At 39.5% G+C, this 25,944-nt stretch overlaps 1 protein-coding gene across 1 annotated transcript in view; it reads left to right on the forward strand.

The window, feature by feature from the left end:
- The first annotated feature begins 9,530 nt into the window (after window positions 1-9,530).
- The window catches only part of Tspan7 (tetraspanin 7), a 104,849-nt gene continuing 88,435 nt past the window's right edge, over window positions 9,531-25,944 (forward strand). Inside the window, exon 1 of the mRNA XM_021187870.1 lies at window positions 9,531-9,647. Within this exon, the coding sequence (XP_021043529.1) occupies window positions 9,567-9,647 (81 nt within the window). The 5' untranslated portion in view covers window positions 9,531-9,566. The remainder of the gene's footprint in view (window positions 9,648-25,944) is intronic.

Raw genomic sequence — 25,944 nt, forward strand, 5'->3', positions numbered from 1 at the left:
TATACCAGAAGATGGCCTAGTCAGCCATGATTGGGAAGAGAGGCCCCTTGGTCTTGCAAACTTTATATGCCCCATACAGGGGAACGCCAGGGCCAAGAAATGGGAGTGGGTGGGCATGGGTGCAGGGTGGGGGGGGGAGGGTATAGGGTACATTCGGGATAGCATTTGAAATGTAAATGAAGAAAATATCTAATAAAATAAGTTAAAAAAAAGAAATGAAATTAGAAAAAAGAAGATTGAGAACCGCTGATTTAGTAGTTCATTTATTGCAGGTAGTGCATACTTTCATAGAATGAATGAATGCTACTAAAATCATTGTTGATGGATAATTTTAATGACAGTGTCTGCTTTTGTAGCCCTAGCTGGTTCAAAGTTACAATCTCCCTGTAACAGCCTCCTGTGTAATGCGATTATGGGCATGTGTCACAACACTTGGCTGGCTAGATGAACTGGTTTGATTTCCATTATTCAAATAATGAATTCCAATAATCAACTATGAACTTTTGTTGTTGTTTTTGAGACAGGGTTTCCTTGTGTAGCCTTGACTGTCTTAGAATTCTCCCTTTATAGACCAGGCTGGTCTCAAACTCAGAAATTTGCCTGCTTTTTGCCTCCCAAGTACAGGGATTAAACGCATGTGCCTCCACCATTTGGTTTAGTATTCTTATAAATATATTTTATGTCAGAGACCAGGTTGAGAAAGTCCAGGCGTCTTACATCTCGGGCATCCTGCAGCCCAGGCATTTTACACCCAGGGCATCCCGCAGCCCAGGTGTTTTCACTGTATGCAGCTAAGAGCCACATACTTCTTTGTCAAGAGCCCTTCCCCCTCTCCCTCTGCAAGGCCACTCCTGGGAACCAGCAAGACCTAAACAGACATCAAGGACTGAGGGAGTCTTCTCACATTCCAGAGCTGCCCAAAGCTGTCACCTTGAACTGTTAGGAGGATTCGGACTCTGAGATAGAATTCTTAGATAAGCCGCCCTATGTCCCAGGGCAGTGGCGCCAAGGACCCTAGATGAATCACTAAATGTATTAGACTTGCAAATAACTCTTCCCAATTATTTCTCTCACTGTATACCTTTGATCACCCCTCTCCAAATTGTATTTAACCTGAGCATCTCCCCTTAGTAAAAGAGACTATAACAAACATGCATGGTCTTCGTCTCTTTCTTTATTCCCATTTCTCTCTAGGTTTGTGATCCCCCTCAAGGACCATGGAATAAAGTGTCCCGCGGGCCGGGGCAATTTTATACATGTATTTGCTGTTGTACCACAAGACCATAGAAGAAGAACTGATAGATCAAAAATCAAAATCAAGAGCTGGAGAGATGGCTGAGCAGTTAAAAGAACTTGTTGCTCTTCCAGAGAGACCAATTTAGAGTCCCAGGATACAAATGGCAGCTCTCAGCCATCTATAACTCCAGTTCCAACGCTCTCTTCTCACCTTTAATGTCATCAGTCACATACATGTTGCCCATGCATATATTTGGGCAAAACACTCATATACATGAAATACATATATTAATTAAAAAACCAAAATGATACACAGCAAAAAAAAAACTAGACAAAAATATAAAAAGGAAACTGAAGAACTTCTCTCTAAAATGTCTTCCAAAGTATTCAGGAAGTCCCTAGTATGTAGAAGGGTGACACTTCTATTTTACAATCCCACCCCACCCCCAGCTATCAGTGAGTGTTCCCACTATCAGTCTCAGGGTTAGAGTCCTATTAGTGCTGTTGGCCGTTTGCTTCCATTGGCTTTGTTTGGTTTTGAGGAAGCTGAGTCTCTTACATTCCTCCCCCATGCTCTGAGCACTGAACAACCGTATCCTCTGACGTGCTTTTACCAAGTCCCCTTGAACCAAGTTTCCCAAGCTCAGTATCCCCTGCTCTTTGGTGGAATGCTTTCCTCACTGCTTTGTGCAAGCCGACTCAGTGTGTTGTGCAGACATTTCTGAATTCCAGGGTAAAAGTCATTTGGGAAGCTCAGGTAGGGACCCTGAAGACACACAAATACATTAATATAGTTAATATAATATTAATTAATATAATAATAATAGTTAATGTAGGAATGTAGATAAATGAATATATAGTGTCAATTTTGGGGTGTGGGGGTGGGTATGACCTTGATAGAATCTAGAGTTATCTTGGAAGGGGGAGTTTCTGTTTAGAAAATGCCTCCATCAGATTGGCCTTTATATCAGTGGGTGGAGCATTTTCTTGATTAATGATTAATTTGGAAGGACCCAAATATGAGCTTTGTTGATTCGTCCAGGGCAGTCAGCATTGGGAATATCAAATTCCTGCTTTGAGTCCAGCCTTGACTTCCCCCAGTAATGTTTTATAACCTATAAGATAGAAAAAATTCTCTCCTCCCTAAGTTGGTTTTGGCCAACATGTTTTCATAGCAATAGAAAGCAAACTAAGACAGAAAATATGTTCTAAGTTCATATAGGCAACTTTTCAAAAACAGTTCAAAGATTAAGCCCTTTAAGTCCTGAAACTATAATATTTTGTAATCTTCTGGGCAGAGGTTTCCTTTATAAAATATTTTCTGATTATAAATATAAAATTTGGGGAACTAGAAAAAATTAAGATAATAAGGTACTTACAATCATAACTCTGAAAAACATATACATACTTTGTTTTACAGATAAAGTTTTGCTATATAACCCAGGCTTGTCTCATACTTACTGTGTAGTCCAGCCTAGCCTCAAATTTGTAGCAATCCTCCCACCTCCACGTCCTCCCAAGTGCTGAGATTATAGGCATGCACCAATCACCATGCTTAGCTTATAAATCTACTTTCTTTCAGTATCCTTTCTATACTTAAGAATGAGATTAAGATAAGATTGCATGTATTTTTCTATTGTTTCCCAATAGTATACCAACAATTTGCCTTTAAGACTAAAAAAAGTTCATTCGTGTATTTCTAAATGGTTAAACGCTAGTTCATTGTTGGCATCCATGATATGCTATGGTTGCATGTGCTGAAATCTGACCTCCAAGCTTACTCAGACTAGAGGTCAATCATACTTTCTACCATCATCCAGATGTTCTCTGTTCTTGGGGATATCTATTTGATGTCAGAACAGTTTCTTTGCCAGCCCCAAGGTTTATTTTACCTAAAGCAACCTGGGAACTTTTGAAAATAATGGCCAGTACCCATCCCTAAACCAGAACAATCAGAATTTGTCTGAGAGGAAGGCCACACTTCGTAAATCTCAAAAGTTCCCAGTGAAGTCTAATGTAAGCAGAATTGAGAAAATGCTCCAACCTGCTCTCCTTCCTTAGGTCCAGACCTCCTGGACTTTGAGGCGGGCTATTATAATTCCCACTCCTGGTTCTGCTGTCTTTCCTTTGCTAACTTCTCAACCTTCATACTACTTCCCAAAGTACTTCCTCAAACCATGCCAGATTAAGTCATGCCATGAATTGGGGGATGTTCCATTACTCCTATTGCCTGTTCTAGATGCTAACGTAGGGTCTTAGCCAGAGTGAGGCCCGCTGCCATCACAGCAAAGCCAACTTTTTTTGGCTTCCCTTCGGTCCTCTAATCACATTGCTAGGTTTCTGAGTGAGCTTTTTGCTTTTGTTAAGCTGCCTTTGTTCGGGCTGTTTCTAGCCTGTAATGAGCTGCCTCTGCCATCCTCAAAGACCACCATTATCCCATTTATACTTCAAGGCCCATTTCAAATATCGCTCCCTTATTCAACTAGTTGACAATCATCTATTGAGTCACTACTGTGCACCATTCATTTGTCCAGCAATTTTCTTGGCGTTCCTACTGTATCCATGTGCTGAGGATGCATCAGTGAACAAAACAGACACAAAGGCTATGCTCTGTTAGAGTTTACATTTTAGTGAGTGGGGGGGGGGCGATAAAGCAGCAACAGGAAAAGTCCAAGCACACACACATCCAGAAGCGAAACCCAAACCAAGTATGTAAACAACAAAATGTTATGCCAAGAAATAGCAAAGACAATGACTGGCTGACTGTTTTCATCCAGAAGGGCCTCTCTCAGGAGGTGACATCTGTATTAAGATTTAAATGGCAGGAAGGAAGAGACTAAACATTCAGTTGTGTGTGTGTGTGTGTGTGTGTGTGTGTGTGTGTGTGCATGCTTAGTTTGTGGGAAAGGCACCTTGTTTGTGGGGAGAAGCCATACCGCTTTGTTTATGCCAGAGCAGCTGAAACCCAGGGCCAAGGAGCTCAGTAGCAGGCAAAGTTGGAGCCAGCTCAGGTGTGCTTTCCAAGCCGAGGTAAAGACTGGAAATTGGATGCCAAGTGCAGAGATGGAAAGCCCTTTGGGTCTTTTAGAAGGCGAGAGCTAAGGACGAACATTGCTAAGGATTGTGTTTGAAGCTTATGGCAAAATGTTACATAGTCAACAGATTGGAGGGGTGTTAGGAGGAAGGAAGCAGGGAAAAGGTAGGGGCTTTGGGGATAGTGCTCTTCTCCTTAAAATATCTCCAGTATTGAGATAACAAAAACTAAAGTCTCCCCTCACTTTTAGATAAAAGGAGAGAAATCTTATTATTATGTTAGAAGTCCTGGAGAACTTGACCCCTCTCTAGCCTCCTGCACTCCTCTTTGCCTCTGGAAGGTCTTTCAGTTGCCCAAACACACCCTTTTTCAGGTGGCAGGACCTTTGGACTTGCTGTGGTTATATATTATTTCTGTATGTGGTAAAGTAAACACAACATAAACTTACCACTTTATTTTAAAGTACAATTTAGAATCGCTCACAGGAATGCAATAATTAAATCTATGGCCTTTTGTCTGGTTTCTTTCACTTAGCATAATGATCTCAAAGTTCATACCCATTTTCGCACTTAAAAGGTGATTTATTTCTCTTTATAAGTGAATAACATTCCATTACATATATACAATACATTTTGTTTAGCCATTCATGATTTGATGAAACCCTTGGGCTATAGTGAATAGTGCTATGGTGAATATCCATATGCAACTGTTTGTTTAAATGTCTGTTTTCCATTCTTTTTGATATATACATAATGGTGGGTCATATTGTCTGTGGTTGCCACAGAAAGCATGACAAACTGGATGTCTTTTTTAAAAGATGATGTTATTCTTAATTGTGTGAATATGTGTGAGTATATGAATGTAAGTCGAGGTGCCCATGGGGCCCAGGAGAAGGTCTTGGATACCATAGAGCTACAGTTATGAGGAGTTGTAAACTAACCAGTGTGGGTACTGGGAATTATAAACACACCCTTCTTCCGTCAAAACAGTAGGCACTCTAAACCACTGATCCATCTCTCCAACCCCCAAACTCGGTGCCTTAAAGCAGTAGAAATATTTTCTCTAAAAGGTTTGCAGGCTAGAATCACAAGATCCAAGTGTCAGAAGAGCCTGTTCTTGCTGATACTCTGGGATGAATCCTTCCTGCCCTCCTTAGAGCTTCTGTAGATGACTTCTGGTCCTTAATGCTCTTTTGTGTTACACAGACGTAGGCTTCTGTTGCCTGATGGCCTTTTCCCTGCATGACTCAGTCTTCACATGGACTTACCTATTTACTTCTGTTTTAAAAGACCCAGTCGTTATTGATTAAGGGCCCCAAATGGTCCAATATGACCCCCATATTAACTTAACATTTGCAACAAGGTTATTTGAATTGAAATTTGTTGTGTTTATAAAAAGATATGGAGACAAGGAATATGTTTGGTGGATGTGCAGTCAGGTATGGGGGATATGATGGTGCCTCTGCGGGCCCATACTGAGGCATCTATTTCCCCTGAGAGACCAGCCATATTATGGTATAGTATAGAATAGAGTTTATTCATGGCATGGGGAGGGAAGTTGAGAGGGTAGGAAAGACAAAGAAAGACAGAGAGAGAGGAAAGGAGTAGAGGAGTAGAGGCAGGCCATGAGCATGTAGAGGGGTGGGGGAAGGAGTGAAAGGACAGAGTGGGAACAAGGAGGCAAGAGGAAAAGAGAGCAGAGGGGGCGAGCAGCCCCTTCTATAGTGAGTCAGGCATACCTGGCTGTTGCCAGGTAACTGTGAGGCAGAGCTTAGACAAAATGCTAACAAAGTTATCTTCTGAGGTACTAGAGTTAGGGCTTTACCATATCTTTTGGAAGTCTACAAGTCAACAATGAGCCCCTGCCAGACACTTATTTGTAGTTAAATCCTAGGGATTTAAACATGGACCTGCAATGGAGCCTTGAGCTTTCACATTTTCAACAGTCTCTCCAAATGGGTGTCAGTGCTACTAGTTCAGGGATAGATAGGGTTGACACCAGATGGCCAGATCTGACATTGGACCATAGTTCTCAAATAAGACAGGCAAAGCTTTATTAGGACATTGATCCAAGCTGTCCAACATCACCTGGAATTGGAGGAAAACCACAATGATCAAGAGGATATCCATGTTTCTGCTTGTTGGAGAAGTAAGAACCACAACTTTGATATATTTGGTGGGAGACTGAATAAAATTTGGTAATTGTCCATTCATTGTGGGCATGGTTTCAAGAGCTATTTCCCTTCTTGTGCACGGGCATCCTAGATTTGTACTTGGTGGGTTCAGGGTCAAGTGCTCACTCAGGAAGACTTGACTTGGTGTCATCATGCTACATAAACATTCTTGCTTTATGACAGAGCTGAAGGAGTCTCACTGCTGAGAAATCACAAGGGCAGCGCAGGAAAAAGTCCATCAGCCCCAGGAATCAATAGGCCAAGTTAATTCTGTATTTCAGTTTCGGATAAAAAGCTTCCCAGTTAGTCAACATGCCCAGACGCAGACCTGAGCAGAGTCGGATGTGAAGGTTGAGGCAGCAAAGGTGACAGACTGCTATGAAGACAGATTTACTAAGCTTAGCGTCCCACAGGATATCCAGGCTTTTTTGTTTTGTTTTGTTTTCTTATGTTGTTGTTGTTGTTGTTGTTTTGCAAAGGCAGTACCTGTGCATTAACCTAGCCAACTGTTAACTCGCATGTCAGATGTGTTATCTCCAACAAGCCAGTGAGAACATTTATATTAAAAAAAAAGTATTCAACCTTTGAAATCAGTGCTATTTACATTAACTAAAAACAAATAAAGCCAGAGGGCTTAATTAGATTTGTCTTCCCTGACAGTTCCTTCTTATCTTTGTTTTTTATTTGTGTTGCTGTCTCAGACCACACTCATCTTAGCTTGGTACAGTCTTAATGGGCTCCTAGTGGGTAAACATTCTGGCTTTCAGGCCTTTAACAAACAAAGTTGTTGATAAAGTAGAAGAAGAAGAAAAAAAAGAAAGAATTCCGGATAAGTTAAGGGCCCAGGGGCTATTTGTCTTTTGTTCCTTTGCAGTGGTCCTTATCTGGTTCATCAAGATCAACCTGTCCTCCTTTGGGCAAGATCTTTCTGGATTTAGCAATGCAACTTGTGGATGCAAGGAAATTCCTCAGTCTTTGTAAAATTACAATGATGTTTCTTAAACCACAAGTGACAACCTCCATTCCTTAGCAAAGCTGGTTGCAAATATTTTACTTATTAGTATGTTACTTAAGATATGCATATATTTATCTCTACATGTAAATAGTTTATTTGGGGTACAATAATCCAAGTTTTCAAGAAATTAGTCCAAAATAAAGCTGCAAAATGAAATGAAGAGTTAGTTCGAAATGATTTTTTTTTAAACCATATGCTCCAGTCTATGTAAATTCATCAAATTATCCTTGAGAAGATGTTAAGATTTTTGACTTCACGGCCCCAGTCTTTTCCAGCTATGAGCCTGACGTCTTTAGAAGCATTTCTATTTCTCTGTTCCTACAGAAAGTTGTCTGCCATCTCTCACAGTCGAAAAAATCAATGTTCAGCAATCAATGTTGTTTAGTATCAGAACCACCTGAAGACCTTTAAAGACTCTGAGCCCTTCAGTCCATATCAAATGATTCAGACTGGCTAGGCCTGTGCTTGGCATTCACTGTTTCTTTTAAGCACTAATTATTAAGAATCACTGTAAAATCCTTTTCTTTCATGCAGATGTTTCTTATGCTTGCTCATATTTGTTTCTTGTTTGTATAAGGACCTTACTGGCCTGCAATCATGTCTAGTTCAATGCAGGTGCTAATTATGCTAGTCACAGCTGATCTTGAAGGGCTTTGCCAAGCCTTTGCGACTCTATTATTTTACTCTTTCACAGAATGTATTCCTAACAATGTCCACGTGGAGTTAGCCTGTGATGGTGTACTTTCTTTGGGGAATCAGATGAAATCTCGGCAGAATCAATGCTATGTGCTTGTCTTTGAGCTAGCCACAGGAAATCTACATAGAGTGTATATTATTTTCTATTCTGATATAGTTCACACACCATAAAAGTCATTCTTGAAAACTATGCTATCCATTGGTTTTTATTATTCTCACAAAACCATTCGCCCATCACTACTAATTTTACAACACTTTTCTCACTCCCCAAAATCAAAGCATTCACCCAAACCAACAACTGCTCTCCTTATCCCTGGCCCCTGTCACCAACCCCTCACCCATTTTTCCTTCTCTATGGCTTTGTTTATTTTAGATGTGGGTAATTTGGTATGTGATTTTTCTGTATCTGGCTTCTTTCACTATGCATACTTGGAAGGTTTATTACTTGGAAGCATGGGTCAGCCGCACTTCATTCTTTTTTACAGACGAAGTTTTCCATTGGATGACAAGTGAACCATCCGTTTGTCAGCTGAGCCCGCTTGTTACTAGTAAGGACTGGTGTTCTACACATTCATGCACAAGTTCTCCTGTGGGCTTGTGTCTTCATTTCTCTCCCTGTGACTTTCCATTCAACTTTTGGAGCAAATATCAGGTTGTTTTGCATTTTGCTTCCTTGCTGTAGTGGGGCTCCACAGGAGTGAGAATGGCAGTGCTCGCTAAGTGAGGCAAGCGATTCTCTGGTAGTTTAAAGAATTTTTGTTATTGTTGTTATCTGTTAAACATCTAATGTGTAGGAAGAAAGTTGCTAAATCTCGTTTTTTGTCATTTCCAAAGGTGAGGAAATCGAAAACTATGAAGTTCAAAGGGAGCCTATAGAGAACTGTGAAGTAGTTAGGATTTGGAGATCTCTGAACTCCAGGGTTCCTTGCTCTCCTTCCAGGTGTCTCTCTGGTTGTCACAGTCTGTTCCTGGCATAGACAAGGTGTGCTTAGTGGCAAGGACATGACTCCTGAGTGTCCAATCGCAAGAGCACTCTAGACAATCCTTATGTAGCCAGGTGCAGGCCCTGTTTCCAACAAAGCCGAAATCTTAAAGCTAGGGTGGTCTGAGAAAGGCTACCCTGACCCCCAACCCAGCCTCTAGGCTCTCAGGTTCCCTCTGACTTCAGCTGGGACTCCGTGCCTGGGCCAGATTGCAGACTTGAGTAGCATTCCCAGCAACTAGTTAGTGGCTCCTTCTCCCCAAGCCCTGCAGGGCGCGCGCGAAGGCAAGCGCGCCGCCCAGCCTGCGCGCGCACGGGAAGCTCGGGCAGCACGCGCTCCCCCTCCCGCCCCGCCTCCCTCGGCCCCGCCTCCCCCCCTCCCGCGCCCGCCCGCCGCCCGCCGCCACTGCCGCCGCCGGAGCTCTGTAGTATGGCATCGAGGAGAATGGAGACCAAACCTGTGATAACCTGTCTCAAAACCCTCCTCATCATCTACTCCTTCGTCTTCTGGGTGAGTGCCCACTTCTGGCTACTGGCCGGGCCGCGGTCTATCAGACCGTGTGGTGATGCTCTTAGAAAGAAAGGTGGAAGGAAAACCCAAACCCGATCTTAGCCGGTGGACAAGGAGACAGCCGCAGGCTGCTGGATCGGGGCTGTGAGATGGTAGGGTGCAGGTCTGGACTGCTCCAACCCTCGAGTTTGTCCGACGAAGGCTGAAGTGGGCTGCGTGGTGGCGGTGGTTGCAGATTTTCCACTCTTCCAAAAAAATGTTTTTAATGCATTGATTTCTTAAACTCTCAGGACAGGGTCAGCCCCTGGGGAAAGTTGTTGTGGATTCGTCTGTTTTCTCTTTTGGACTTCTCTCCTTACCTTACCAGCCAGTTTTGGGTGCCTGTTGGAGCTAATGGAGCTAACCTGTGGCGGGCTGGGAGCGGGCGCAGGACGGCGGGGTTAGATTTAAGATCCTGACTTAGTCCCAACCGTACAGGGCTGAGGGAGAGAGTCGCCAGGAATCTTCTGCCTGACTGGACAAGGGCGATCAGTCTCCCAAGCGCACTAATGCGGGACAGGCGCCGCCACCGCGTGGAGGCGCACGGAGAGGGTCTTACATAAGCCAGGGGTATCTTTGAGCTTCCTCAGCGACTGGCTCTTAAGACCCCTTTCAGATTTCTTTCCATCCTTTACTGTTTCCACCCGGTTATTGTATTTTTCTGTGTGGACCCAATCTGCAATGCCCAAAAGGAGGACCCCTACCACCTGGTGGCTGCGGCAGCGCCCCTGTTCCCCACCTAACTGGTACTGCTACTAGTCCTTGAGCTCAATGCAGAAAGGTGACGTCAGCCCTTCAGCCCAGGCCCGCGAAGGGCTGCGTGGTGCACCTCGGCTAGGGATGCGCCCTTCTGTGCGCAGGAGGAGGGAAAAGGGGAGGAGGGGGCTCCGGGCTTCTGCCTTACCTCATCCTATTTGGCAATTCATGGAATCAGTGCAGGGTTGACACTGCAGTGATTTCATTTGCAGAGGTGGGTGGTACCTAAAGACCATTCCCAGTTCTTTCTCTCTTCACATAGATGCCCACCCTAGTTCCCTCTTCCCACCTCAAGCCACAGCCACCCTGCAAAGGAATGAATACCTGACACCACCACCCTGGCCCCCCGCAACACCATGATCTGGGTCATTCCAGCTTCCAAAGCAGTCATTTTGAAACCCGAGTCTCTGTTAAAAAAGATAGATAGATAGATAGATAGATAGATAGATAGATAGATAGATTAAAAAAAAAAAAGAAGAAGAAAGAACCAGCCTTGCCTTTGGTTGTTTTTCCTTTGCCCTTCCCACCCCAATATTAACCCTGATTTTGTTTCAAAAGTGGAGCACAGTATTTAATGAGGTACCTGTATCCGAATTGATGGTAAACTGGATTGTTTGCGGTAGCCAATGCAGAAGCTGAGATTTATTACGGATTTAAAACAAAATCCCTAATGTTTCTAAGCTTTTTCTTGCCACTGACATTGGTGATCCTTCGGGTCTGGAAAACCATGGAGTGTGGCAACAGAACAGACCAGGGGCTCTGCAATGAGATAGAGTAGCAAGACCAAGACAGCCCATCACATAAGCCAGACATAGAAGCTGAGTCTTTCTGGAATGGAAATGACACAGGTTGAATCATCTCAGGAATGGAACTGTGTACTAGCTATACATTCAGGGATCTTAGCTTATGTTTGCCTGGAAAAAGCAGCAATACTTGGTGGTGATGGTCCAGCTTCGAAGAAGCCATTGCTGGGCACTGCTTTCACTCTTTATATAGCTCTTTAAGTCTGCTTTTGTTTTGCCCTTTGTTATATACTTCTTATTTGTTAACTGGAGTAAATCTTAGGCTCCTGAAAAAGAAGGTTTATGGTGCACGAGAAAGAAGGAGTGCTGTTTTTTGGAGCATTTCTGAAACCTGGTAGAGGAGGAGGCATTTCAGGCTTCGGCTTTTCATAGGGATTATTTAACTCTTTTTGTCTCATCCCGTCCCCATCCAATGACTCAGTGCCTCCTAAAACATCTGAAATGGTCAATGTGTTGTCTGCCCCTGCAAGTTCCTCATGCTGGCCTTTTCATTTTTTTTTTTTAACTTTCAAGATTTTCATATTCTTAAATATTTACCCAGAGTATTTTTCAGTAGTTAAAATAGGATTCAAGGATCATTGCAGACTTTACAATAAAAAAAAGAGATCTCTCCAGAAAATAGGACATTTCAAAGATGTTTTTCTTAATAAGCCGTAGTCCAAATGCTATTTTTTAAACCGTACCTTAAATGCTATTTTGAACAATGCAGCTTTACTGAGGCATATTTCATATGATATATGTCACCCATTTAAAGTATGGTATATGCATACATGCTTAACATATAGATTGTTTACATTTTAGGGTACTTGTTATCTTTTTTGTGTATTCACAAATACAGCCCTTTACTACAGACCATTTTCGATTGTTTCATCATCTCTGAAAAGAAACCCTGTTCTGTCCCTTTTCCTCCCATTTTCCCTCCTACTTGTTTCTCTCCCGGAGCCAGTCCTAGGCAACCATGAATCTACTTTCAATTGCTATAGATTTTACTGTTCTGAACATTTCATATACTTGAGGTCATGTATTTGCCCCTTTTGACTGGTTGGTTTCAGTTAGCATGAGACATTCATGATTCATGCTTATTGTTAGTCTGTGTGAGTACTTCATTCAGTTTTATGGCCAAATAGAATACCTTTTTGTGAATATACTGTATTTTATTTCTCCTTTTTTCCATTGGTGGATATTTGGATTGATTGGGGCACTTGACTATTATGGATGAAGAGGTTATGATTTATGTGCCATTTCTGTGTGTGCCTATATTTTCATTGTTTTTGACTATGTATCTGGGGATCTACATAGAATCATATAACTATGATTAATTGTTTGAAGAATGGCCGAGTGTTCCATTTTATAGTCCTTTCAACATGGAAGGTTCCAGTTTCTCCATATGCTTGCCATCATTTGTTACTATCTGGCTATTTAATGTAGCCATCCTGGTTCCTGTACATTTAGAGATCTTACTGTGATTCTGCTTTGAATTTCGTTAATGAATGCTAATGTTGACTATTTTAAAGTGCATAATGGTTGTTGGTCATCTCTTGAAAAGATATATATTCATATTCTTTGACCATCTTATTTATCTTGTTATTATTACATTATTAATTTCTTCTATATTCCAGGTATAATCTCCCATCGATATGAAGTTTTTGCAAACATTTTTTTCCATATTTTGGGTTCCCTTCCCCTTAGCTGTCGTTTGAACTGTGAAAATTGCATACATATATACATATACATATACATATATATATATGTGTGTATGAATATACACATATATGTACAAATGTATATGTATTATATATGTATATGAAATACAAATGGATTGGCTTTTTGTTTGTTGCATTATTCATGCTTTTAATATCACATGGAGGAATCCTTTGCCAAAGATCACAAGAATAACCTGTTAAAAACTGTTTATAAGTGTTATTTCTCAATTGGGTAAATATAATTGGTGTATGACTATTTCTTGAATACCTAGCACTATGTCTGACACATGGTAAGTACTCCAATTATTTTTCACATTTCTGAACTTATGCCATGTAATAGAAGAAAAGGATGACCTTGCACTCTTTTAAGGGTAATGCAAAGACATGATTAGTCAGAGTAATTTCCATTGTGTTCTCTGTGAGTTTTTTTCACTTCAGTTTAGACTGAGGAGTAGAAGGTGCTTCATCCTAAAATGATGATAGGTTAGGAACATTAAGAAGTATTGGCCTGTACCAAAGCAAACAGATTGTTGTTTTTATCTGTATTCTTATGTTTACAATCATTCTCCTTGGCGGCTATATTTCGATAAAGCTCCGAGTCTCAACAGGGGACAATTCTTCCATGTTTGGCCATGCCTAAAGCCTCTTTTGATTCCATCTAGAGTGGGTTCCTTGGCCATTTAGTGGGTAGAGATCACAGGTGTTGCTAAGCAGCCACCTGATGACTCCTTGCAGTGGTTGAGCTCTGCCCAGTATCTGGCTCAAAAGGTTAATAGTACTGGTGACCTTTATCCTATCGGGACTGAGCAGTAATGAATGCTATGAAGGAAAGAAGAGTGTGATGGGAAATTTACCGTTTCACCATATGTTCAACACAACCACTTTTAAGAAGAAAAAAAAAATCCTCTATGGTGTGCCATACTGGTTGATTTGAAGATTAAAGGTAAGTGACTCTTTACAGATTGTGTTTCTAATGGATAGGATGGTTTTCCTTTCAGTTCAGTGATCTCAACCAGAATGCTGGAGAACACGTTCTTACTTTCCTTGATTTGTATGTTTTATTTTCAGGTTTTAGTTAGAGGGAAAAAGCCACCTAGGAGCAAGTTATTCTGTGCTTTAAAGACTAGAAACAGTATTGCATGGTAGTTTTTGCTTGAGAAATATTTACATTCTAAATAAATGAATGAAAAATGAAATTTATCAACTACTCCTGGCTTAGTTATTAAACCCACCACAGCTGGGGGGGGGGGCTTTCAAAAGTGTACTACTTTGAGTCTGTTTACCCTGGATTAAATGTGTTCTTTCTATTTACATGTCAATAGATGACTAGGGGACTTAGGAACTTGCTTACATAATAAAGACTGTTAAATCCTTATACTGTTGTGATCTCTTTTGTGGGATATTTCAGTTAACTGTAATTTAACTTAAGTTTGTATAAAAATATAGATCTTGCCCTATATAGAACCAAGGTTCTTATTTTTGTGAGAAATATAATTCAGAGGCAAACAAGAAAACCTTGTAAATTTGTTACTTACCAGAGAATTGTTTTGATTTATAAGCTTTTATGGAGTTTCAATACTCACCTGAGTTCTAAGGTGAGATTTAAATTGACTAGACGACATCTGAACAGCATTGTGAAGAAAAATATCCTTTGCTTCATTTTAATGAATATTGGGTTTGATTATTTTATTGTTTAAGAATGTAATTAGCTTACTAATAGCATTATTAAATCATTCCATGGTGAAATACCAGTGATTTCTCGTTTCCTTCATAAACCATCATTAATCATTTGGGGGTAATTTTAAAATAACATTATTTTGCTCTCTTTATGGAGCAAATTTCAGTGATTGCATTGAATAGAGAGGGGAAAATCTTTTTGTTTTGTTTTGTTTTTTTGAGACAGGGTTTCTCTTGTGTAGCCTTGGCTGTCCTGGAACTCACTCTCTAGGACAGGCTGGCCTCGAACTCAGAAATTTGCCTGTCTCTGCCTCCCAAGTGCTGGGATTAAAGGCGTGCACCACCACGCCTGGCTAAGAGGGGAAAATCTTAAAGAGAAGTCTCTAACATTTGCAGAGTGTTTTTTAAGGCATTTTTGTATTAGGTATTTCCTTTATTTACATTTCAAATGCTTAGATATTTTTTATTTACATTTCAAATGCTATCCCCAAAGCCCCCTATACTCTCCCCCCCCCACCCTGCTCCCCAACCCACCCAGTGTTTGAGATGGACACTTACTCTTGACAAAATTGTTTCAATTAAGTTCAGCAAACATTGGTTGGAATGTCTGTCATACACCAGATATGAAATATTCTAAAAGATGTCATCTGTTCATTGCATACACACTTGGCATTTTAGTTACATTTATTTGTAATACACTCATTTCCAAATTGTTAGTTTCTAGGTATTATCTGTTGTTGTCACACTATGGAAGATGGAGATTTAGTTCCTCTGTCCCCTTCCTTTTTTCTCATGGACCCATTTTCCGGGGATGTCATTTATCAGTGTATTATTTGGTTTAAAGCAGTGTACTCTCTTCATAGTGGAGCCATGTGGCATGGACATTATGAATCCGTACACAGCTTCCCCCCCCCCCATAGTTAGCAATCACCTCCCCCCCCTTTTTTCCTTTGTATCTAGTATAGTGTTCACTTCCATATTTTTTTCAATAATTCTATCTTTTCTCAGTATATTGAAGCAGTTCATGGCAACTTTCAGTGGCCTAATGTTATAGCCATTTCTGTGGCCTAATATTATAGCCATTTCTGTGGCCTAATGTTATAGCCATTTGTCTTGGATTGTGTTGACCTTCAATTTGAACTAATTTTCTCTGGGCCTCCACTCTGTTAAATCCTCAAAGTTCCTAAACATTTGTTTCTGCCATTTCTTGATTATTTTCCCCCTTCATTTGATAGAGCAAATTTTCATGTAGTTTTCTTTCTGGGAAAGGGAACATGGGATGTCATATACTGAAGTCTTCACAAATTCAAAACTCTTATGATGCTTCATTTCAAACTTGATAGTTTGGGCAAAGATACAATTGTTGTTTGGAAAGCATTTACCACCAAAAGTTTTACTGTTTACTTTCTACCAAAGTCTTTTTGTTATTAATGTTGATAAATTTGATATAATTATAATTCTTCTTCAATCCTGATTTGAACTTTTTTTATTTCTTGCATATTCATGATGCTCTGAAATTTCTCTCTGAAAATATTAGGAATTTTTTTAATAAAGTTTTTATTTTTTCATTGTTTCTTCCAAACCATTTTGTTTTAGGGTATGTTATCATCACAGATTTCATGGTTTTTTCTGCTAATTATTTCATATATGTTTAAGAGGGTTTTATCAACAACCAAAGAGTACACATGGTGGGACTCATGGCTCCAGCTGCATATGTAGCAGAGGATGGCCTTGCCTGTCATCAATGAGAGGGGAGGCCCTTGGTCCTGTGAAGGCTTGATGCCCCAGTGTAAGGGAATTCGAGAGTGGGGAGGCCAGAGTGGGTGGGTGGGCGGGGGTACACTCTCATAGAAGCAGGGGGAGGGGAGATGGGATAGGGAGTTTCCAAGAGGGATATTGGGAAATGTAAATAAATAAAATATCCAATTAAAAAAAAAAAGAGGGGGTTATCTAAAAACATTTGGAAGCTGTTATCATGATTCTGTCTGTTCCCATGTTTGCTGATTTTAAGTTGTGTGACTTTGTTGGTCTGGGTGAGTTTTAAGATCAAGATCAATACTTTTTTTCCCCTTAGATTTTTGTCTGTTGGTCTAACTGAATGACTTACAGATGAATCTTTTTATTACTTTCTGAACAAGAAGGTAGCAATATGACAGACCCCACATGTGGTATTCAATGTCCACTGTGTCCGTTGTGCTTTGCTCTCCAAGGGTTACTTCTGAACCTAGGGTAGAATGAGAGAAAAACCAGAGACAGGAACTTGGAGGTTTCCTAATTGCTCCTTTAAAAGTTTTGCTAGTTCTTTCTTCTTTAAGCCTCCTTCCTTCCCTAACTTCAGCCCTCTGGGTCGTCTGGAGGTGTTTTGGTATAAATACCTTTATTCTGGGATTTTTCAAAGTGACTAAAATATTTTTGGTCAGCTCTCAGGATATCAATATAGTTGACTCTTCCTCTCTTTGCTACTGTAGGGTTTTAAAGAGATTCTTTCAGTGTCACGTCTGTGGAATTTGGGGAGTTAGCCAAGATAAATGAATGTGTACAATCCATCATCTTTAACTAGAAGTCCTTTCTATCTATATCTCTAATTTGCATGCTATTAATTAAATAAGCAATTGATTCTGAACAATTGAATAGAACATGTAAATAGCAATAGTTGGACTATCATAAGTACTGGTACAAACACATACACATACATATACATACACATATACACATATAGTTAGACTGTCTTAGGTATGTCAGGCAAGCACTCTATCCTATTAGTATATTTATAAAAAACTGTTTTGATGACAAGGAAAATATTCTATGTTGGAACAGGCTTACTAAAGCATAGTCTCTAAAATGTCATCTGGTTATCAGGGACTGAACAAATAGGGATGAAGCCCTAAAGGTTACTGGAAATTTTTCTTTCCTTCTAATTCCTTCCTGCTAGGAAACAACTCAATATGGTGTTTTCTGACTTAATTCAGATTGGACTAGACTAACTTAATATGGCTGCCTAAGAGTTTAGCATGTGATGTTCGTATGGTGGGAGAGTTGATGTGAAACTACTCTTTTTACGCTATTACAGTTATAGGGCATGGATATGATAATCTAGAGAATATTCTCTTTTTCAGTCAACTTTATTGCCCATATACACTACGAGGTTAGGACATGCATATTATCTTCTATACCATCTGGGGAACATTAAGCTATTTCTATCTAGGTGTTGCTTAGAACGTAGCTGAATTTTTGTCAAAATCAAATGAAATTCACTTCACTTTAATCCCAGCGAGAGTTCTTGATTTGCCCTTACTCTGGGCTACATTGTGATGAGGCATTGGCTCAGCATCACATTCTGTTTGAAGTATGCATCTCAGAAGGTGCTGAGAAATGGAAGTCATTTGTGACTGCTTCTTTGCTTAAGCATATTTTAAACCCTTGAGATTGATGACTAATGCCATGTCAAACCACCACTTTAAAATATCTTCCTAAGTTTTTCTACTTTGGTCTAATTCCAGTAGCTTCTGATACGAGCTATCATCATCACTTCATGGTAGCAAGCAGGTCATTGAATTGATGAGGAAACTTCTGTTGGCTGTTATTCCTCTTGCTGGCACAGGATGCTTTCCATACTTGGCAGAGCATTTTATTCTCTTAATACTCATCAAGAAAAGAATGAAAAGGAGAGAGAATAGAGGAGAGAATTTTTTCCCTTTTTTGTTATTTTCCATTTTGGTTTCTGATCAGTTGAATATGTAAGCATTTTGAACAATCTAATGATAAAATCAAGGATCCTGCTTCTGTCTCGAAAGATTCTCTTTACTGCCTTCTTGAAGGTGAGTATTTCCCATCATAATCTATTTCAGGAGAAGTTTGTATGTATTCATGTTAAGGGATAATCAGTTGGGTCTAGAATATACTAATTGAGCAATTTAAATCAGTGATTTTTAACCCATTTTTTTTCTCAACAAGAATTGCCTTAAGGTTCCCTAAAATAAATGTCTAAGCTATGTTCTAAGATGTTGTGATTCAGTTGGTCCCGATGGGGTTCCAACATAACAGTTTTGAAATAAGTGATTTCAGAGAGTCCACTGTTCAAATTGGATTCAGTTATAAACCCCCAACCCTAAAAACGCAGAGCAGCAGCTAACAGCAGGCCATTTCATCTTGAGTCTCTTGGATTTGGAGGCAGCTAGGAAGTGTTCAGAATGGGCTTACTGACTCTTTTTTGGAGCAATATCTACAATGCTTCCCTCAAAACTGAAGTAGCTTTGTCACCCTTAAGAGACTGCACTTATCATTGCTAAATAAAACAACCCTTATCTAATCAGCAAGGGTCTTCCTTTTGGCATTTATTTATTCATTGAGGGTAGAGGTACATCACAGTATGTAAACAGAAGTAAAAGGACAACTTGCACAAGTAGCTTCTTCTACCATGTAGGTTCTTGGGATCAAATTCAGTTCAGGCTTGGTGGCAAGTGCTTTTATCTGCCGAGCCATTTTGCTGGCCCACAAAAGGTCATCTTAAAGAACAAATTACCAGTCATAATTTTGAAACCTAAATTCAAATTTGTATCTTAATTGATATGAAGAGGGGCCTGGATGTATACATTAGGAAAAAAAACCCACAAAGTGGTTCTGATGACCTCTTGGGATATAACTATTAATTATACACAATAACTTTCATTATGAAGTTTTCATATGTGGATATAATATATACAATTTTGTTTTTTATACCCACAGAACTAGTATTTGGTAAACATTTACAGAAGAATTTTTGGAGATTAGAGTTCTTTCTGTTCCATAGGAGGAATCAATTTTTGTTCAAAATAGCCTTGGGGAGTTAGGAAGAGTTCTCTTATTATATTTCTGTCAAAAGCTGTGGCTTATACTGGGGAGGTGGTTCAGTGGGTGGGCATGGGCTTTGCTGGGAAGATATGAGAGCTCAACCCCGACATCCGTGTTAACACCTGGGTAACTGTGGCTGGGGGAGTGGGGCTAAGAAGATACCTGAATCACACTGGGCAAGCTATCTTAGCTAAGTTGGGAAGTTTCGGGATCAGAAAACCAAACCAAACCAAACCAAACAAAAAACCATGCCTCAAAAAACAAACAAACAAACAAAAAGGTAGAGAAGCACCGAGGAGCACTGAGGAGCACACCTGCTATAACTTTTTGAATTTCACATCCATGCATATACATTGATATGTATACTTATGTACACATGTGCAAGCATGTGCATGTGTGTGTGTGTACACACATACACACACACACACACAGAGCCATCATCTAATATGTAAAGCAAAAAGATGAATTGACTACTTACCAAAGTTAGAAAAAGCTGTGTTAGTCAATTATAGTTTATAACTAAAGCATATCTTTTGAGCTGGCTTCAAATTTGTGTCTACAAAGTGGTGGGCTTAGAGAAACAAGTCACCATGCTAAGCTACCACTATTATTTATGATTTGGTTTATCTTTCAAATGCAGAAATACAAACATTAAGATAGAAAAAGATAAAAATCATCTTTTGTGGCTAAAGTTGTTATATACCTCAAATTCCAGAGTCTAGTTAAAAAAAAACTAAGAGAATTTGATATGCAGGCTGGATATAAGGTAAGCATAAAATATTAACTGCCTTTCATTAGTTCATCACACAAGCCTTAGAAGAAAAAAGTACTTTCTTTGCAGCACCAACCAAAAATCATGACTATTGCAGAAATTAGTTAATAAGAAATGTGAGGAAGACTCTGATATAGTGGAATGGAAGAGAAATGTTACTGAAAATAATCTCTGAGCAGATTGAAAGAAGCCTATGTACTCTTGAGTTGGGAGATGTAAAATCATAAAATTACCAATTTTCTAAAAAAATTATTTGATATATATTTTTTCATATAGAATCCTGGTAGAATTGGGGGAGAGAGGGGTAGTACTTGATTATATTATATTGTTATTGTAAAAACAGATAACTGAGAAATTAGTAGGAATTTGGGAAGTAGGTACCTTACTTATAATAGAATATACAGTTAGGGGGAGACAATGACAACCCTGTACAATCCTCAGATCCTGGCATTCATGCCTTTGTGCCACCACTTCTGTTTCAGTGCCAGGAGGATGTGTGACTTGCTTCTAATAGAATATTATAAAGGTGATCAAATGTGCCATATAATCACATTGCATAGGATATTTACTTACTGAATAGAATATTATAAAGGTGATCAAATGTGTCATATAATCACATTACATAGGATATTTAGTTACTGAGAGGCTGTGTCTCTTTCTGGCTTTGAAAACTTAAGCTCCTTGTTGAGAGCTGCCTTATGGAGAGGGGCACATAGTGAGGAACTGTGGGTAATTCTCTACCTTGACAACCAATGAGAAAATGAAGCCTCCAGTTTGGCAATGTGGGACTAACTGAATGCCGCCAACAGTTGAGTGATCTTGGAAACAGGTTCTTCTGTGACTTGAGAATTCCGTGAGCCCTACCTGACACTTTAATGGAAGTTTTGTGAAACCAAAGGCAGAAGGTATTGCTATCCTGTGCCTTGATTAATGACCCCACAAAACCTACGGGACAGCATTTTGTTTCCAGTATCTACTTTTGGCATTATTAATATTATTATGAAACATACAAGACACAACTGGAAAGTCACTAGTCAGTATTGTATAACGTTGCTTTAGAAAAAGGTAAATAAATAAGAGGACACTGAGGAGTCCAGAAATAAGGACCTGTATACATTACTTAATAAATGAAGCAGGATGTTTTTCTAGTGGGAGAAAGCTAGTTTTAAATGCTGCTGGTACTACTAGATATGGAGATGTAATTGGAGCTTTTGCCTAAATCATGTAAACATTTTCAGTTAATTTAAGTGTTCAAATATAAAATAAAACAAAATTATATTTATATATAAAATATAAAAAGTATAATTTTATATAGATGTAATATGTAGAGCCAGGCTTGATGGTACAAATCTTTACTCCCAGCATACTTAGGAGGCAGAAGCAGGCAGATCTCTGAGTTCAATGCCAGTCAAGTCTATCAAGCAAATTTCAGGATAGCTAGTATTATACAGAAAAACCCTATCTTAAAAAACCAAAAAGAAAAAAAAAAAAACGTAGATACAATATAGGCATAAGAAAGATAGCTTACTAAATTAGACACTCAGAAGCAAATAAAATACTGATATATTTGGTTGTTTTTAAAAATTATTTAACAAAAATTGTAATAAAGTCAACTAAACTGTGGTGAGGTAAACAAACAAACAAACAAAAACCTTGTGCCAACTGTTAACATATTGCTTTCTTCATTTAGACATCTATACAAAAGCTCTTATTTTTTAATGGACATCTTTTCTCAATATAGATCAAAGACACTGTTTTATGACCAACGGTAAGTACATCCAAGGCATCGCTACTGTAGAGAAACAGTTGGCACAGCTTTACTGTTCAGGGCCAGATAGTAAATATTTTTGGTTTTATGGACCATGCATCTAATTAGTGTTAAATGAAGCCTGTGCAGCATAGATAATAATGTAGATAAATGAATAAGGCACTAACCCAAGCAAATTGTATTTACCAAGCCAGATGGACAGCCAGGTTTCATGCATGGACTGAAATTGACCCCTGCTCTATAGGATGCAGATATACGGGAGTTCTAACCCTTTCAGTAAATCATAGTATAAAATTTACTATGGGCCAGTGAGAGTGGGAACAAAGCAAGCCTCACATTTTCTCCATTGACAAAGGCTACTTAGACCCTGTCCAACAAAGTAACCACTCCAGTATTTCAGATATGAATATTCTAAAGTAAAATGTGCTGTGTTAAATTCATATCAGATTTTGAACTTTTAGTATGAAATGCAAAGCATCTCATTTTGTTTTGGTTGCATATTGAATTGGTAATATTTCAGATATATATTGGCTTAAGAAAATCCTATTAGTAAGACTTAATTATATATCATTTTGACTTGAGTGTTGTTCAAATATTTAAAGCTATAAATGTGAGCTGGATATAGTGGTTTATAGCTATAGTCTCTGCATTCATGTGGCTGAAGCAGGATTGCTCTGAGTACAAACAAGGCCAGCCTAGGCTGCAATGTGAAGACCCTGTCTCTATGGCTTGCCATTCTATCTCATTTGGATAGCCCTGAACTAGAAAAGTGATATAGTGTACTTGTGTTTGGAGGGACCAGAATGAGTTTAGTCATACTAAAGGGAAAGGTGTGTGGTCTATTTAGGTAAGGTAAGCATAGGTTTTATTATTAGTTGACTAGGACTGACTGGCTAGCACAAGGAATACTCCTTCACAGTTTTGAACATGTAGATGAGAGCTACATTTTACAGGTCTAGTCTGAAAGCATTAAGTTGTCATACAAAGTGAAACCAGATGCCCTAGCTAGGAACTGAAGTGTAATTTAGGGTGACTTGAGAATGAGCAGTAGAGGACAGAAGATGGCTTCTTTAGGATATATGGCAAGGATGGTATTCTGTGCTTAAAGATCCCAGCTCATGTGATACCCCTGTGGCACTGCAGATCCTAAGGAGCTGGTTTGACATTGATAGGATCTATTACAGTTTGTATATGCTTAGTTTGAGATAACAGTAACTTTGAAGGATAGGTTGAATCGCAGAAGTTTGCTGTATTTTCTAGCTGATGGTGGTGAAGTTTTGGCCATCTCTGTACTGTGTGGCACCTACCTCTCACCCTCCGTGGTCACAGTTGGTTGACCTGGGGAGAAAGATCTGACTTGTATTTGCATATTGGCTGGTCAGTGAAATGTGTGATCGGGTGAGCAGAAGAGAATGGCTCTTCTTTTGCTTTTTGAATGTGCACTGAGAGAGTAGAGAAAGCACTGTTGATGTTGGGCAGGAGAGAGAAACTCAGAGGAAGGTAACAGCAGATGCATGCACACTGGAGATCTGGAATGGACACTGTGAACTCCAAGTCAGTAACTCATATAGGTTCCTGGACAGCCAGGTAGCAACCAAAGCATTTCCCTTCCAGCCTGGAAGTGGCACTTCACGTTTCTGGGAGGCCTGTCCACCTGGGGAGTGGCGCCTAGCCTCCTCAGCTCCTGTTCTCTTAAATTTCTTGTCTAACCAGGAAAGGTGATGAGGTAGATGTTTGAAGTGGTTAGAAAGGCAGGGGTGGAATTACTAGAGCATTAAAGGAGCAGTGTGAGGTTGTCAGACAAGGTTGGGGAAAGCCCATAAGGTCATTTAAGAGGCATGAGACAGTAGAGCTATCCTTTTCAACTGTGTGGTACGCCCAGAATTCTAAGCACAGTTAATGCTATGTTGCTTACTGATAATAGGTGTAGCAAAGCATTGCGCCACCAGGACTAAAGGAAGCCTGTGTTTCCAGTAAGTCCTGTCTAAGGGATAAAGGTCCTCCTTCATGGTAGTAGCAAATCATTTGAGCAAGTTACTCATTAAGCTCCTTAATAGCAGCTGTTCTTTTTTGGGTAGTGAGCTTTGCAGTTCTTTGGGTTTGTATTCTTCAAAGATGTTTCAAGGACAAACAAGTAATTGCTTTGTATGTTGTACTTTAAAAAAAAAGAAGGGGGTGCCTAGAATACAGTTGCATTGCCCCCCCCCACAGGGTTATACATGCTTTCAGACAGGAAACTCTTTGAGAGGTGCCTCAAAGCCTATTTGCACTCAGTGATGGCAGGTGGTGGAGGGGACTTCCTTAAAGTCTAATGACCACTGGAAAAGAAATGCACTGCTCCATATTGTCAGGAACACAGGACAAAAGTATGAGATGTTGGGAGTGAGCTCTGGATAGAGCATCTCAAATATCTTTTAAAAAAATACAGAAAAAGAGGGGATCATAAATGAACACTCCATTTAGGAAGGTATTCAAATGGGTAGTCTAAGCAAACAGCATGGTATGTGACTTGTTGCTTTTGTAAAGAAAAATAAGTACATGGAACAAATACTGGAGAAGTCTCCACACACAATGTTAGCAGTTATGGCTAAGAGGCAAAGTACTTTATGGGTTCCTTTTTGGTGTATTTTCCAAGGCTTCAACTATCATTGCATATAGAAGGTGTTACTTTTATAATGAAGAAAGCAAAAAATGCTTTAAAAGACATTCTATATATTACACCCTATATGATTTTATTTCTCAAATATGGAGTGCTTTTTAAACATATATTATTTTATTTATCTTGGAGCAGTTTATCAGCTCGATCTTCTCTTTTTTAAAAAAATTGTTTTTATTAGATCTTTTCTTTATTTACATTTCAAATGCTATCCTGAAAGTTCCCTATACCCTCCTCCCACCCCTGCTCCCCTACCCACCCACTCCCACTTCTTGGCCCTGGCGTTCCCCTGTATTGGGGCATATATAGTTTGCAAAACCAAGGGACCTCTCTTCCCAATGATGGCCGATTAGGCCATCTTCTGCTACATATACAGCTAGAGACACGAGCTCAGGGGGTACTGGTTAGTTCATATAGTTGTTTCACCTACAGGGTTGCAGACCCCTTCAGCTCCTTCGATCCTCTCTTATTATTGGGTAGAGTAAATGAAGATCAAAATCAAGTTTAACTTGATTCTTTCAAAGTCGTAAGTCTCTTCAAAATAAAGGAAAATGTCTGTTCCTTTTGGGCATTAACTTTCTGTGCTATATTATAAATATAATTTAAGGAAATAATATAATTGCCTACCAATCAGCTGTATCAGATCTTATCGTTATGCTATTTTTGCCTTAAGCAATTAGTTCTTAAAAAAATAAGAAAATTTTACACTCAGTGCCCTATCCTGTCCTCTCTGTCTTAAATATAGTTGATTAGTTGAGTCTATTTTGTACATATTTAATATATATGTATATACACATATATACACACCCATAATTGCTATAAAGCATTATTTTTATATTTTTAAGTCCACATAAAAAATCATCTAAGCATATCATCTTGAATCTTAGCATTTTGGTTTAACGTATTCTGTCACGTTTCCATGTTAATAGATGAGGCTCACTCAACCTTAGGGATTTTCAAGCTGTGCCCCATGAGTCAAATCTACAGACATCTCTTTTTGGAAACAAGCTTCATGTGTTGTTGATGGATGCTTTCATACTATGACAGTTGTCACAAAAGATTGTTGTGGAAAAGTATGAAGAACACCTTAGCCTATCCTACTTCAATAATGCGATTTTTTTTGGCTGAGACTAAGAATTTAGCCAAGTTAGCCAGGCATGGTGGTGCACGCCTTTAATCCCAGCACTTGGGAGGCAGAGGCAGGCAGATTTCTGAGTTCGAGGCCAGCCTGGTCTACAGAGTGAGTTCCGGGACAGCCAGGACTACACAGAGAAACCCTTTCTCGAAAACAAA

This window comes from Mus pahari, chromosome X, assembly GCF_900095145.1.
Source record: "Mus pahari chromosome X, PAHARI_EIJ_v1.1, whole genome shotgun sequence".
Lineage (NCBI taxonomy): Eukaryota > Metazoa > Chordata > Mammalia > Rodentia > Muridae > Mus > Mus pahari.